At 50.6% G+C, this 12,573-nt stretch overlaps 2 protein-coding genes across 2 annotated transcripts; both read right to left on the reverse strand.

Moving 5' to 3' along the window:
* Positions 1–1,738: 1,738 nt before the first annotated feature.
* On the reverse strand, positions 1,739–3,292 carry nscD (prenyltransferase nscD; the record flags this gene model as incomplete). Its single annotated transcript, XM_057094946.1, has 2 exons — positions 1,739–3,116; positions 3,198–3,292. 2 exons carry the CDS (start codon positions 3,290–3,292, stop codon positions 1,739–1,741), a joined length of 1,473 nt encoding a protein of 490 aa, XP_056940917.1.
* Positions 3,293–5,023: 1,731 nt separating this feature from the next.
* On the reverse strand, positions 5,024–10,665 carry nscA (non-reducing polyketide synthase nscA; the record flags this gene model as incomplete). Its single annotated transcript, XM_057094947.1, has 3 exons — positions 5,024–9,067; positions 9,148–10,255; positions 10,343–10,665. 3 exons carry the CDS (start codon positions 10,663–10,665, stop codon positions 5,024–5,026), a joined length of 5,475 nt encoding a protein of 1,824 aa, XP_056940918.1.
* Positions 10,666–12,573: the final 1,908 nt, after the last annotated feature.

Genomic DNA, 12,573 nt, shown 5'->3' on the forward strand with positions numbered 1-12,573 from the left:
TTAAGCCACTGGTCAAAACGTGTCTACCCTTGAGGGGCATGGTGATTGGGTCAGCAATATTGCATGGTCATGTGATAGAAGCCAACTGTCAGAATAAAGGCTTATTCAGCAGCATGTGGCACCCAATGGGGTCCAATTGTACAGATGTGTGTATGTGTGTTCAATTCTGCTAAATCTAAGAGGTAAAAATACAGTGTAGGTTTACGTAATCTCAGGCAGTAAGGCCTCTATCCGACATAGATCCGTGGTCACGTGCTGTCAGGTGCTCCTTGCCTAACTGTCATACAGTATTAACCAGTATATGTCGAGACGGTAAGTAACAGGCCATATCTAGCTCCCGTTGGTGCCTGGGGCACCAACGTAGCCCTGCGCCCCTCTGGGCCGTGCGTCCACCGGTTGTCCGTACTTGGACCGGCCGTCAACTGATTGGATCATAGCTGCTCCTGGGAGGTCCCTCCGTAGTGGGCCCGTAACAAGGAAGCTATATATACGATTAGGGAGTTATATGTCCTACTATGGGTTATGTGCTGGGCCGTACGATCTTGATCACGTGTGTATGGGGGCGTACGTGGGGGTTTATCGGTATGTGGGGGTTTATCGGAAGACCTGATGAACCCTTGTCCTTTGTCATCTGTTGGGTATGATCGTACAGGTGAATGGCTTGGGCTTGTTGAGGCTTGACAAGCCCTTTGTCACAGGCTGAATCCCTGAAAGAGTACAGGCAAGGCCTGTACAAAGCTCAACCATCCACGTGACCCATAACATTCCTCCTCTTCCTTGACGAATCGTGCCCGAAGTCTACTTCTTCTCCTTAAGCTTCTTTTTGTACACAGTTCGTGGTCCGAGTAGATTGAATCAAGTCCGCTTCTGCCCTTCACACCCTTGTTGGGTTCAACCTGTTACATTCCCCACTATAATAAGTAGGTAATCACCACTAAGGTAAAATTTTCGCTACAGCTTAAGAGCACCCAACAAAAATTTAAATAAAATAGATAGAACTGATAAAATAAATCCACAAAGACAAAAAGATAAAAAGAAAATGACCAGACCCGGGCTCGATCCGAGGACCTTATCGGAATAAGAAGTCATGTGACTTGTTAACGATACGTGATAACCAACTACACCATCCGGCCAATTGATATTGGGAGGTGGAGATTTTGGCATCATGGACCAAGGCTTTCTTTGCCATCCACAATGTGGAGCCAAGGACTACCGAACCCGTAAATGGTTTAGTCTTGAGACTCTGTGGACAGCCGACAAGAATTCACTTGCACGTATTGATTCCAATTCCAAATTGGATGAGGTTTATTGCAAATAAAATATCTGATACGGTGGCGTAAGCCCTTTTGAATCAAGATTGTCAAGCTTCCACCTGGGCAGCCTCGGAAAAGGAATTGGTTGGAAATATAGAGAGTGCAACATGGATAGGATAATATATATCTGTTATATGGGCACCATCAAGCTTACAGATTCACAGAACCTCCTGTAAAAGGCGCCAATCGGGCATCTCTTGACATTCTATCACGCAGTTCTTACCGACACCTGAATTATGACAACCTTGGCATTATCACAATGTATCCATGTGCCCAGGTGTTCCCAATAGTCATCGACAAGCTTACGCGATAAACCAGCGAACTATCAACAGAGATAACATTACTAAAACAAAGAGAGGCATCTACCGGCAAGCGTCCGCTCTGCAATCATAACAACGTTCGCCAGACCCTCTTTGGTGAGTGAATCAGTCCAGGGACGCAAACCGACTCCGCCGTTGTCCTGTGCGAGTGGATGGGTTCATCTCTGCCTGAATGTAATCAAACCTTCTATACACCTGTGGAAGGAAGTATGATGTAATGTCTATCTCGCCATTCTTGATCGCAAATGCGAAGAACGCCTGTAACCCACGCCGTGTCCGTAGTTCTTCCTCCGGGACCATTCCTCGCAACAGGTTCATGTATGCCCTTGCATCGCGTTCCTGGCCACGGCGCTGCAGAAAGCCAGTAACCGCCTCGATTCCAACCAGGTCGCTTGACGCGTGCTTGCTCACATCTACCTGTAGTTTGACGTGTGAGACGGTGTACTTGGGGTGGATGTCAAAATAGAAGGTCACGCCACTCGTGTTCAGATTAGACAGAGCAGCAGTACCATCACCATTCGCAATGAGAAGAGAAGGGGCCTCGGTGGAAGTGGGGAAGTCGGGGCTCAAGCCTTTCAGTCCGTACCATAGCTCGCGAAGCTGGGCAAGTGACTTGGCAGACTCTGGCTTGCGACCGCCCAGGGTCATGACGGCGGCAATGTGGTCGAAAGAGGTATTGCTTGTTGTGACGTACACCTTGAACCGGGAGGTTTCCGGTTTGCAGCAGTCAATGGCTGTGGTGCCCAGTACAGTGAGGTAGCTTCCGTGAGGGTCGGTCTCAATGAAGTCGCGGACGGTGTTAAGACAGTCTAGGGATACATCGGCCCCATAGGCATCCCTCATTGCGTTAGGGAATATGGTGCTCATGAGCTCGCTGACCTGGCCAGGGGCTCGCGTCATCAAGCCTGCCATGAAATCGACCGTACCGGACTCACCCGGCGACCACTCTAGGCCAACAAGCATCGAAGAGCCTGCAACCTCGCGAGTCGCCTCATCTGTCAGGGTAGGCCGGATGTGGGCGGCAAATTTCCATACAAGGTCAAGGGAGGTTGTGGGTAGGATCTTGCCGAGCTCCCACAGCATCTCCTTGTTCGCGATTTCGTTCAACGGGTCCGCTGCGGTTCCTGTTAGGTTGCCTATGGGCTCGACGTAGTGGCGGATCAAAGGTTTGCTGTTAATGCCAGTGCCCCATCGCCAGCTATATCCAATTGGACTACCATCTCCGACTCCGGGGGCAACACGGCTTCTGAACGAGGGGTCTCCTGAAGTGGGCTTGGGGCCGAGGCGCGGGACAACGACGAAGCGGTAGAAGAGAAGAAGTTCAGCCTGGCGCTGCTCCGAGTATCCTGCCTCATGCATCATCCTTGCGACATGGCGGCCGGTGACCTTCCACCAGAAAACCTCGTGCTCGTTTCCTTCTGGGAGAAAAGCGAGAGACCGTGTTAAAGACTCGAAGCTGTGCTTCGGAATCGAATAGGGCCACCTGTCTAGTAGTCAGTGCGTGCTCCTGAGTGGATGAAGAGGCCAGAATATAGGAAATTGTAAGAGAGAAGTATCATTAAACACCTGAGTATCGATGGTTCCGCCTTTTTCAATACCATCAAAGGTCTTGTCGCCGCTAAGAGAAGATTTGTCGTCAAACACAGGATGGGGAGACATTGTATCCAAGTGTTTCTTCCTATGTTGGCTTTGTAAGGGAAAACAATTCAATATTGACTTGGACAGCTCGGTGAACTTAGTTTTCTACCTACCAAATAGTATACTTGAGCGACGGCACTGATAACTGTCTTTTGTATCGAATTCTGCTCGGCTTTTAACCAAGGTTGCGGATTTTGATCGAGAAGTCCGAATTCGGTTCGGATTTTGTGCACCCTGCCAGATAAAATCAGATCTCTATGCACTATTACTAAAAGCCACCAGTAAAGAGTGAAAATGTTGCAATGGACTTTATCCAGTGTGGACGAAGTTTCCGGACGCAATCTTGCCTTGGTCGAGGATTGTAGCTTAATTGAGCTGAGACCCGACGAACCTAACCGGTGTGCAAGAGCTGTGAGAGCGACAACTGTAAGGCTTTGCGGCCTGTGTGAAAAGAAGCCAGTGTGAATATAACCTGTAGATCGGAGATCAACCACCCTTGCGTGATAATAGGGCTGATTGCTCCAATGCGTTCGTCGCCATATTTGCTGGCTGCAAGGATGAAGACAACTACCATTCTGGATACTGGAGCCTACATAGATAGGAGCATACATCAACCAAAATCTCCAGCTCACATTCACTTTCTTAATGGCACTTGACTAACCGGGCTAAATAGAAAAAGGTGGCCGTACAGCTCAGAAAGAACGGTTACACTCGAGACAACTTTGTATGTGCAGTATTGCGACCGCTCTCATCGAAACTATCAATAAATAGATAGAAAATGTGCAGAATAAGATCAGACATCTGTTATAACCTTGTCAAGGACGTAAAAATGAGCTTGGCACTGGCTGGGTTGTCTACAGTACCCTACGATTCCTATAAATAGAGCGAGTCCAGCTAGTTTATATCGAAAGTAAACGAAAGGAACGATAAAAGGATAGCTGACATTGCATCAATAAGAATAGAGAAGCCCCCAATTGCAAACTTCCCAGTTCTTATGTCATGAATACAGGTTGCAAGATAGACGGACTTCTTGCAAAGCACTGATTATTATATACGTTTGGGATGATAAATTATCACGAGCCTGAGAAGTGTGGTGCCTCAGGCATCCGGCGGTTCGCCGCTTCACAGCTGATCTGCAAGATCAGCAATAATTTCCTGTCTCATACATTCGACAATCAGGCTGAGATACTATAATGCTTGTATGTCAAGTGAAGCGTTCTCTACCAGCTCATGCTATATTATGTTCGCACATAAATAGTGGGATCAATTCCCTCTAGTTCTAGATTGCAAGCAATCCGAATTCATTCCCTGACCAATCCATGTTCGGAGGAGTAAAGTCGAGCTCCCCATAACCGCAACATAAATAAATACTACTTACTCTATACTCTGTAACCATATAATAGTTATAGTTACTGAATATATATACTAACATACTTAGAGAGTAGGTAAGTAGATAGATAGTAATATATGATATCGCAACTAGGCCTGATGTCAAATACAATATTCGGAAGTGTTTTATTTTCACCCGCTCTTTGGAAGCCTACGTACATTATCTTAATACATATTATATCATGTTTACCAATACGTATATACACTATTGAGATAAAAAAGATTTTCCATTAGGCGTTGCTGCTCAATACTTACAATTACTTGAAAACTTCATACAGGGAAAGACAAAAAAAAAAGGCAAAAGGTATCTTACTAGACAAAAGTATACTGCAAACACAGTCGGACACCCTTGGGACAGTCTGATCAACAATGCTGCTCCAGCCAACCCTTCATTTCACCAATAGTTGGATACTCAAGGAACAGTGAACTCTTGATCTCCATACCGAGCTCGGAGCGGAACTTCTCAGATAGAACCAGCGACATGGGCGAGTCGATACCCAACTGGACAAAGGTAGCTTCGGGAGTTAAATCGGCTCTGTCAAGACTCGTCTCAGTCGCGATAATATCTAGGCATTGACTGACCAGTCCAGAGTCGGTCGTAGTGACTGACTCGGCTAGTGTTGCTGTGTCCGGTGTCGTTGAACCTATACTCGATGTCCCGCCTTGTATGAGCTTGGTTGCGGACATATAATCGGTGTGGCCACGTTGAGGAACGGTCATCTCTACAAGAGGAGTAAGTGGCTCTGGTACCACAGGAGCGAAAACCTTGTTGGCATTAACATCGGCACGAGCTGTGTTCCTGGGCTTCTCTTGTCGGAAAGGGAGGATGGTCGCCTCCGTGACTTTGACTTGCGGAGGGGGTGCAAGGGCATCAGTCCCGGGAGATGACGACGTTGGCGAGAAGAAGCGATCCATCAGCAGACGTGGCACGCGACGGAATCCGATCTGGCCTACCATGCCCACGACTTTGCCATCCTGCAGGATGTACACGTCGCCTGCGTACATGCTCCCGGCATCGACAGGAAGAGGAAACATGCGAACATAGCTCTGATACTGGGCACCAGCCTCAAGTGGCTTCAACAAGCGAAAGCTCTCGCAGCCGGGTGTCACGTAGAAATAGTCGCGCGTGTTGGAGGCATCGCTACCGTTCATGATCAAGCCTGCCAGATGGCAGACACTGTCGATCCAATGCGGGGGGGGGGTGTGCCAGGTGCCGTGGCGCTCAACCGACAGTCTCACATCGGCTACAGCCTCATAGTGGTGCAGGATCACGCTGTCCATGCCGCGGTACCGGTCGGCGTAGTCGACGACGTTCTTGAAGAGCGTGTATGCCAGAGGCTTGGAGAGCCGGCTCGCCGTGCCCTCGGTAGCCATGTCGCGGAGTGTCTCAATACGGCCTTGCACGAGATGGGTGACTCGCGCCCACTCCGCTTGCCACACATCGGGGTCCTCGAATCGGACAGTTGCTGAAGCAAATGCCTCGGCGGCGCGCTCGCCTGTCTCGCCGCTGACGTTGTACCATGACAGGGACATGGACTGGGTGACCAGGTCAAGATGGGCGTGGAGAGCGAGAGGCTGCGAGCTCCCTTTGGACTTGTTGGCCACCTGCGCATGAAGGACCTCGAAGTTGCCGACATTCATATGCACGTCCTGGACCTGAGGGACAAGTAGACGGTACAGATACTCTCCCACGGACATTGCCATGTCTGTCCAAATGGACGAGGTTGCCACACCGCAGTTGTTCATCTTGTGTCCATGGACAGCGTCGAGGAATTCGGGATGCTGCATATCGGAGATAACATGAAGGGTGGCGGTTGTGGCTTCGACCGTCTCACCTGTGATCTGGTGAATGAGAGACGTGCGCAGAGCCGATGAGGAGGATATTCCGGCTGCCCTATTATTTCCAGTTGCTCCAACGCCGTACTTGAGGAGCGCTTTATCCAGGGTCCAAGTACCAATGTAAGGGATCCAGTAGTCCGTCTCATTCCAGCTGTACTTGGGAAGATGCAACAACGAGTACATCTGCTCGTGAGGCCGGAAATAGTCATTCCAGCATGGCGTAAAACCGCCCAGATGCATTGTGACCAGACTCTTGGCGACGGTCGTCAGGTTATCTTCATTCCGATGACAAGAGGAAACCATGCGCGCCTGGGGAAGCAGTTTGCGCACAAAGCCCGTGCAGATTGGATGGGGTCCAACTTCCACCCACAGTGTCTTGTCATCGACCATCCCCAGTTGCTGACCGGACTGGATGGCGGCAGCAAAGTCTACAGCATTTCGAGTTTGTCGGCGAATGTAATTGGCATTGATTGTCTTGCCATCGAACACAGCAATTCCAAGCAGCGTTGAGAGAACTGGGATGCTGGGGGCCTTGAAGGGAATTCCCCGGGCCAACGACTCAAGCTCGTCCAGCATGGCGTCGTCCATCTGCACGGTATGGAATGCATAGGGGATGTCGAGCAGCACGCACTTGTAGCTGTAGATCTCCAGTGTCTGGCGAATCGTGTCCATGGCATCTCTGGTTCCGCCCAGGACGGTGTCTTGGTGCGTGTTCCGGCATGATACCTCGTATTGCACTTGACAGGCAGCATCTCTTATCACTCGCTCGATGTCAGTGGGGGATGCCAGTACTGAAAGCATCGCGTGGGTACCGGGGGTGCACCGCTCTTCAATCAATTGAGCACGCCGACCAACAAGATACAGTGCGTCAGCGGCGGACAAAATACCCGCAACGGTGAAGGCTGCGAATTCACCTAGACTGTGTCCGATCACAGCGCTGGGCTGGATGCCGAGGAGGGTCCAGAAGTAAGCAAGGGCAATCTCGAGGACCACCACGCTGAGCTGACTGCGGACTGGTGAGTTGGCCTCATCATCCTCCGCGCTGCCATCAATGACCGGGACGACAGAGGGAAAGCCCAGCCGCTGCACCAGCCGGTCGAGCTGCAGAACCTGCATGCGGAAAGGAGGGAAGTCGGCGAAAAGTTCCTGGCCAATACCACGGTAGAACGCACCCTGGCCCGTGAAGGTGAAGACGACTGAACCAGGATCGAGCGGGATAGGACGGATACCAGTGAATGTTGTTTTGCTTTCCAGAGAGGAGCGGAGAAACTTCTGCAGTCCAGCGACAGTGGACACGCAAGTGGCCACTCGGAGACTATGGTGGATGCGACGCGCGCAGGTCGTGTATGACAAGTCGGCAAGTTCTGTTTCTGGGTGCTGCTCTAGGTAGGATAGAAGATTCTCCATATTTGCCTCGAGGGATTTCTTGCTCTTGGCCGAGAGAGTGATCGTGTGCGTCAGACGATCACCTGTGCTGCGACTGCTGCCATCGATCTTCTGTTTCTTCTGGGGTGCATCCTCCAGCAACAGCGAGGTGTTGCCCCCATGTGCGCCGAAGGAATTGACTAGCGCCACCCGCTTCTTGCCCGGCAACCTTGGCCATGCCGTCATGGTCATGGGTAGGAAAGCATTGCGTCGTTCGAGTTTCTTGGGGATGGCCGGGTTGATCTCCGTCTTGATGCCAATGTGCGCGGGGATCTGGTCCTTCTGGTACATCAGCAGCACTTTGATCAGCGAGGCAATGCCGGCAGCCGCCTCGCCGTGTCCAATGTTGCTTTTGACAGCCCCCAGGTGCAGCTGCTGATCAGGACGACGACGTGGCGCAAGAGGCGCAAACACATCCAAGACTGATTCGGACTCGATAGAATCGCCAGCCTGGGTGCCCGTGCCATGCAGCTCGATATAGCTCACATCGAGGGGATTGACCCCGGCCTTGGTGAGTACCTGGCGATAGTTGTCCTTCTGGGCTCCTGCATGTGGGTGTGTGATCGAGATAGCTTCAGCGGAATGGTTGGTGTTGGCAGACAGCACCACGGCCAGGATGTTGTCGTTATCTGCATCGGCATCTTCCAACCGCTTGATCACCACAGATCCCACCCCATCTGCGCGGCAATACCCATCGGCGTCCATGTCCCAGACCTTACACTGGCCCGTTTTCGACAGGAAGTAAGCGTTGCACAGCCCGGCATAGTTGTCTGGATCAGTAATTATATTGAGTCCGCCCGCAAGGACGGTGTCGGCCTCTCCTGCCCAGAGAGCTGAGCAGGCGGCGTGCACGGCAGCCATTGAGCTAGAGCACGCAGTATCAATATTGAATGATGGGCCGGAGAACTTGAAAAAGTAATTGATGCGGCCATTGGCAAAGGCACGTTCTCCACCGGGTACTGCGTAGGTGCCGATATTCTGTGAGGCATTCAGTTCGCGCCAGTCATCACTCGCCTGGCCATAGAAGGTCCCAAAACGTGATGGACGAGAAGATGCTATGCGGCCGGGAACAATACCGGCCATTTCAATAGCTTCATACGCGGTGACGAGCGCAAGTCGTTGCATGGGGTCTGTTTGCTCAGCCTGTTACAGAAGGTCAACTGGTGGATGTCCTAGTCAACTTCGGCAGGGTTTGAAAAGAAAAGAAAGAAAAAACTACATACCTCTCGCGGAGACATTTTGAAGAAGCTGGCATCAAAGAAACCAGGCCGATCGATGAAATTCCCATATGGGGTCTGCGTAGCATTCTCAATCTTGCCGGTAGGGTCATGGTGCGTCTCGAGGTCGAATCGATCCGCCGGCACAACCGTATGGGTATCACGACATTTCTCAAGCAGCTCCCAGAAAAGTTCGGGGTCGTTTGCGCCGCCTGGCAAGCGGCAGGCCATGCCGACGATGGCCAGTTTTGCACCCGCAAAGGAACTAGGACGTTGGGCGCCAAATTCCTTGTATATCCAGTCAACCATGTCGCGCCGGGAGACCTCTAGGGAGGGAAAGGTGGTCTCGATGGCTTGCAGAATGCCCTTCATGACAAGAGACGTGCGAAATGTGTCAACCTGGCATTGCATGGTGGTGGAGGACATGGCACCAGTGTGATCCAGGATTCCTGCTGTGACCTTGTCCAAGTAGATGGTCCCTGTTAGCAGCTCTGTGCCGATCTCCAGGAATAGCTCCTGGGCAGTGCTGGCGGCGAACGGTTTGCCTGTTCGTGACGAGAGAAGAGGCAAACGGACTGGGCGTGAGCGAGGGATAACGGACTCGGAAATGTTGGTGACAAAGTGAATATCCTCTTGGGTGTACAGGTGTTTCGCGTGACACAATCCATCGTAGACCGGAAGGGGTAGCGATTTAGAGTAGCGAAGGTCGTGTGAGTGCTGAAAGGCGGTTTTAAGGCGCGAGGGTGGCCCACTGACACTAACGGAGGCCTTGTCTGCGGCGCTAACAAAGACCTTGGAGATCTCTGGATTCCCCGACTCTGCATTGAACCGTGACAGCTCGTCTTGAATGACCTTTGAGGACATTCCTGTGACGACGTGAGCCCAGCTTTGGAGCGCTCCATCTGGCTGAGGTGCTTCGAGCTTGCGACTCACTTCACCCACGTAGACCCCGATTCGGAAGGAAATCCGTAAGCTCTCGGCGCCATTCTTTACCACTTCTGCAAGGCTGGTGGAAAGAGCCACGGCGGCGCCGGCAAAGAGGCCAATGCTGAGGCCGGCAAGCGTGGTGTGCTTGGGGTCCAAGTTCAACTCGACATCTTCAGCTTCGTGGTGCCTATATTCAAAAAACAGAGGAAAGCTTTGGTTAGTCCGGTTGATCCGATCCGATCTATAAATCACAGGAAATAAGATGATGAATTACCCGATAAGCATGCCGAGTTGAAGCACAATCAGCAGGGCACTTTCCATCGCAGCTCCCAGAGCTCCGGCGCGAAAGTCCCCGTGTTCAACCAGGGTGAGGACTGTATCAAAATGAGGGATCTGATCCTTCAGTACCTGTGAAAGTTTCGAGATCTCCTGCTTGAGAACCAATGTGGACTCATCTAGAAAGGCAGCCAGTAATCTGAACCGTCTGTCCTTGCCGTGCTGGACGAAACGGCGAAATAGATCTTTCAAATCATCATTGGGGAACTCATTACCGAAGAACAGAAGTTTTACAGAAGTGCTCTCCTGAATCGTGTCCATTGGTGTGGATTGATGCATCTTGTATTATGAGGATCCTGTCGAAAGGTGAAGAGCGAAGTAAATAGCAATCAAAGAACAGTAAAAAAAAAAGAAAATTGATAGAATCGGTTGTAGTCCTATAATGGCAACTGTGTCCAAATCCGAATGAATCAAGGCTGATATCCCTTCAAGTTATAGTTGGCCCGTTTCTGCACTGTAATTTTATAGACAGGATACGTGAGGACCACCGCCAAAATGCTACTTAGGGCCGCGGCTTTTGAGACGGGCTTGGCTGGCAGTAAGGAAGTGCCCAATAGTCCGCCGGACTCAGTCCTAACAGCGTAAAATCCAGCGAGCATTGAAGGTAGGTATCAAAAGCCGGAAGGATCTCGACAGAGTGGGCAGAATGAATGCCCGGACGCTATCTGGTAGCTTTCACCTATCAAAGATGATTGATTGCAGATTAGAATCTAGTTGCCAGGATCTTACCTGCTATAGATCGAGGTTATCAATCTATCCTCTACAATCTACCGTCTGTCCATGGTCACTTGGCTCGGCTGCAGGATAATCCACCCGATTCTCGTCGATCGTGCGAACTCCTGAAACACTTGCCATATTAGCACTAGCTTATGTTGCAATTTCCTCTCTGAATCTTGAGTCTGGTATTCGTGGAAGCGAAGAAGACGAACCCCGCATTGACTCTTATCGTCCCATATGGTAGACCCCCAATCCCTATTCTCAACTATATCAACCCTTTTAGTCTAATCAGACCCCGAATTATTTACGTACGTTTTGGTTTCTGGAACGCATTCCTGCTAGGCACTTCTGTCTAGGGGAACAAAGGCTCCATCAACAATGTATTTTTGACAGATCGCAGAAACATGAGCCAATGGACCCCTTCTTTCCCTTCCCTCTTCTCTCATGTTCTCTCAATATGCGATGGTAGGCTGATAGCCAGTCATTCACAGAAGATTTTTTCAACCCACAATAAGCTTTGCTGGATTACTACCAAGAGTCAACTTAACGAGAGAGATCGTTGAAGGAGAAATGAACGAATGGGATTTTGAAGGGAAAGGGTCCGTGAGGGTGAGGGTGTACGGGGATCAAATCCGAAGAAGTAAAAAAAAGCAAAGGAATACGTACTCATCTGAACTAGTCCCTAAAAGGCGTCTCCTCAAAAGCCACGGCCGGCCGGGCCGGTGTTGATGGTTGCAGTCTTGCAGCCTTGCAGGCCAGCGCGGCTATACTTTACTCCGATATCTGCATTTAAAGCAACAGTTGGGCCCATTCACACAGTACAAGGCCACGTGGACCTTCAGTGATTAATGTACTTAACAGGAACTAACTAACCGCATCCTGTTTGGGTTGGTTGGGCACCCAAAAGTCCATCTACCCTTCTCGGCGATGATTCATTGAATATGAACCAGAACAAAACTGATAGAACCAGATGTCGCATAAAATACGACCCTACCATTCCTACAACATTATAGCTATGTTGCCAGAAAGTAGTGTCGAGACACCTTTTTGGCTCAGTGGCTATCCGCGCGGAAGACCCACACGGTCCACAGTATCCATCTTTCGGGAATTGCCGTTGTCGTCGTGGGAAATGTGCTCTCTAACCTCGCAACGCTTGATCGCTAGGATGTAGGAACACTCTGGATCTGAACTATCGCCAGGAATCTTTTCAAACTCGAAGCTTGTCCAGTTACTCGAAATGTGCGTTGCTCTGGATTCGGGGCCGAAAATGGGAGTCGGTTCGAGGTACGTATAGCTTCTTTTTGCCGAGCCACTAGATTGACACTATTTCTGACATGCATAGCCGACATTACACCCACGGGGGCGCTTTGCCTGCCCTGTTGGGGTCCAACAGCCTTGGGCCTTTTTTGTTTCTGTCTGTCCTGGAAGTATTCCCAGTGGAAAGATGCGACA

Source organism: Penicillium malachiteum (genome assembly GCF_028827825.1).
Source record: "Penicillium malachiteum strain IBT 17515 chromosome Unknown utg000005l:1.0-9002435.0:326005.0-9005861.0, whole genome shotgun sequence".
Taxonomy (NCBI): Eukaryota; Fungi; Ascomycota; class Eurotiomycetes; order Eurotiales; family Aspergillaceae; genus Penicillium; species Penicillium malachiteum.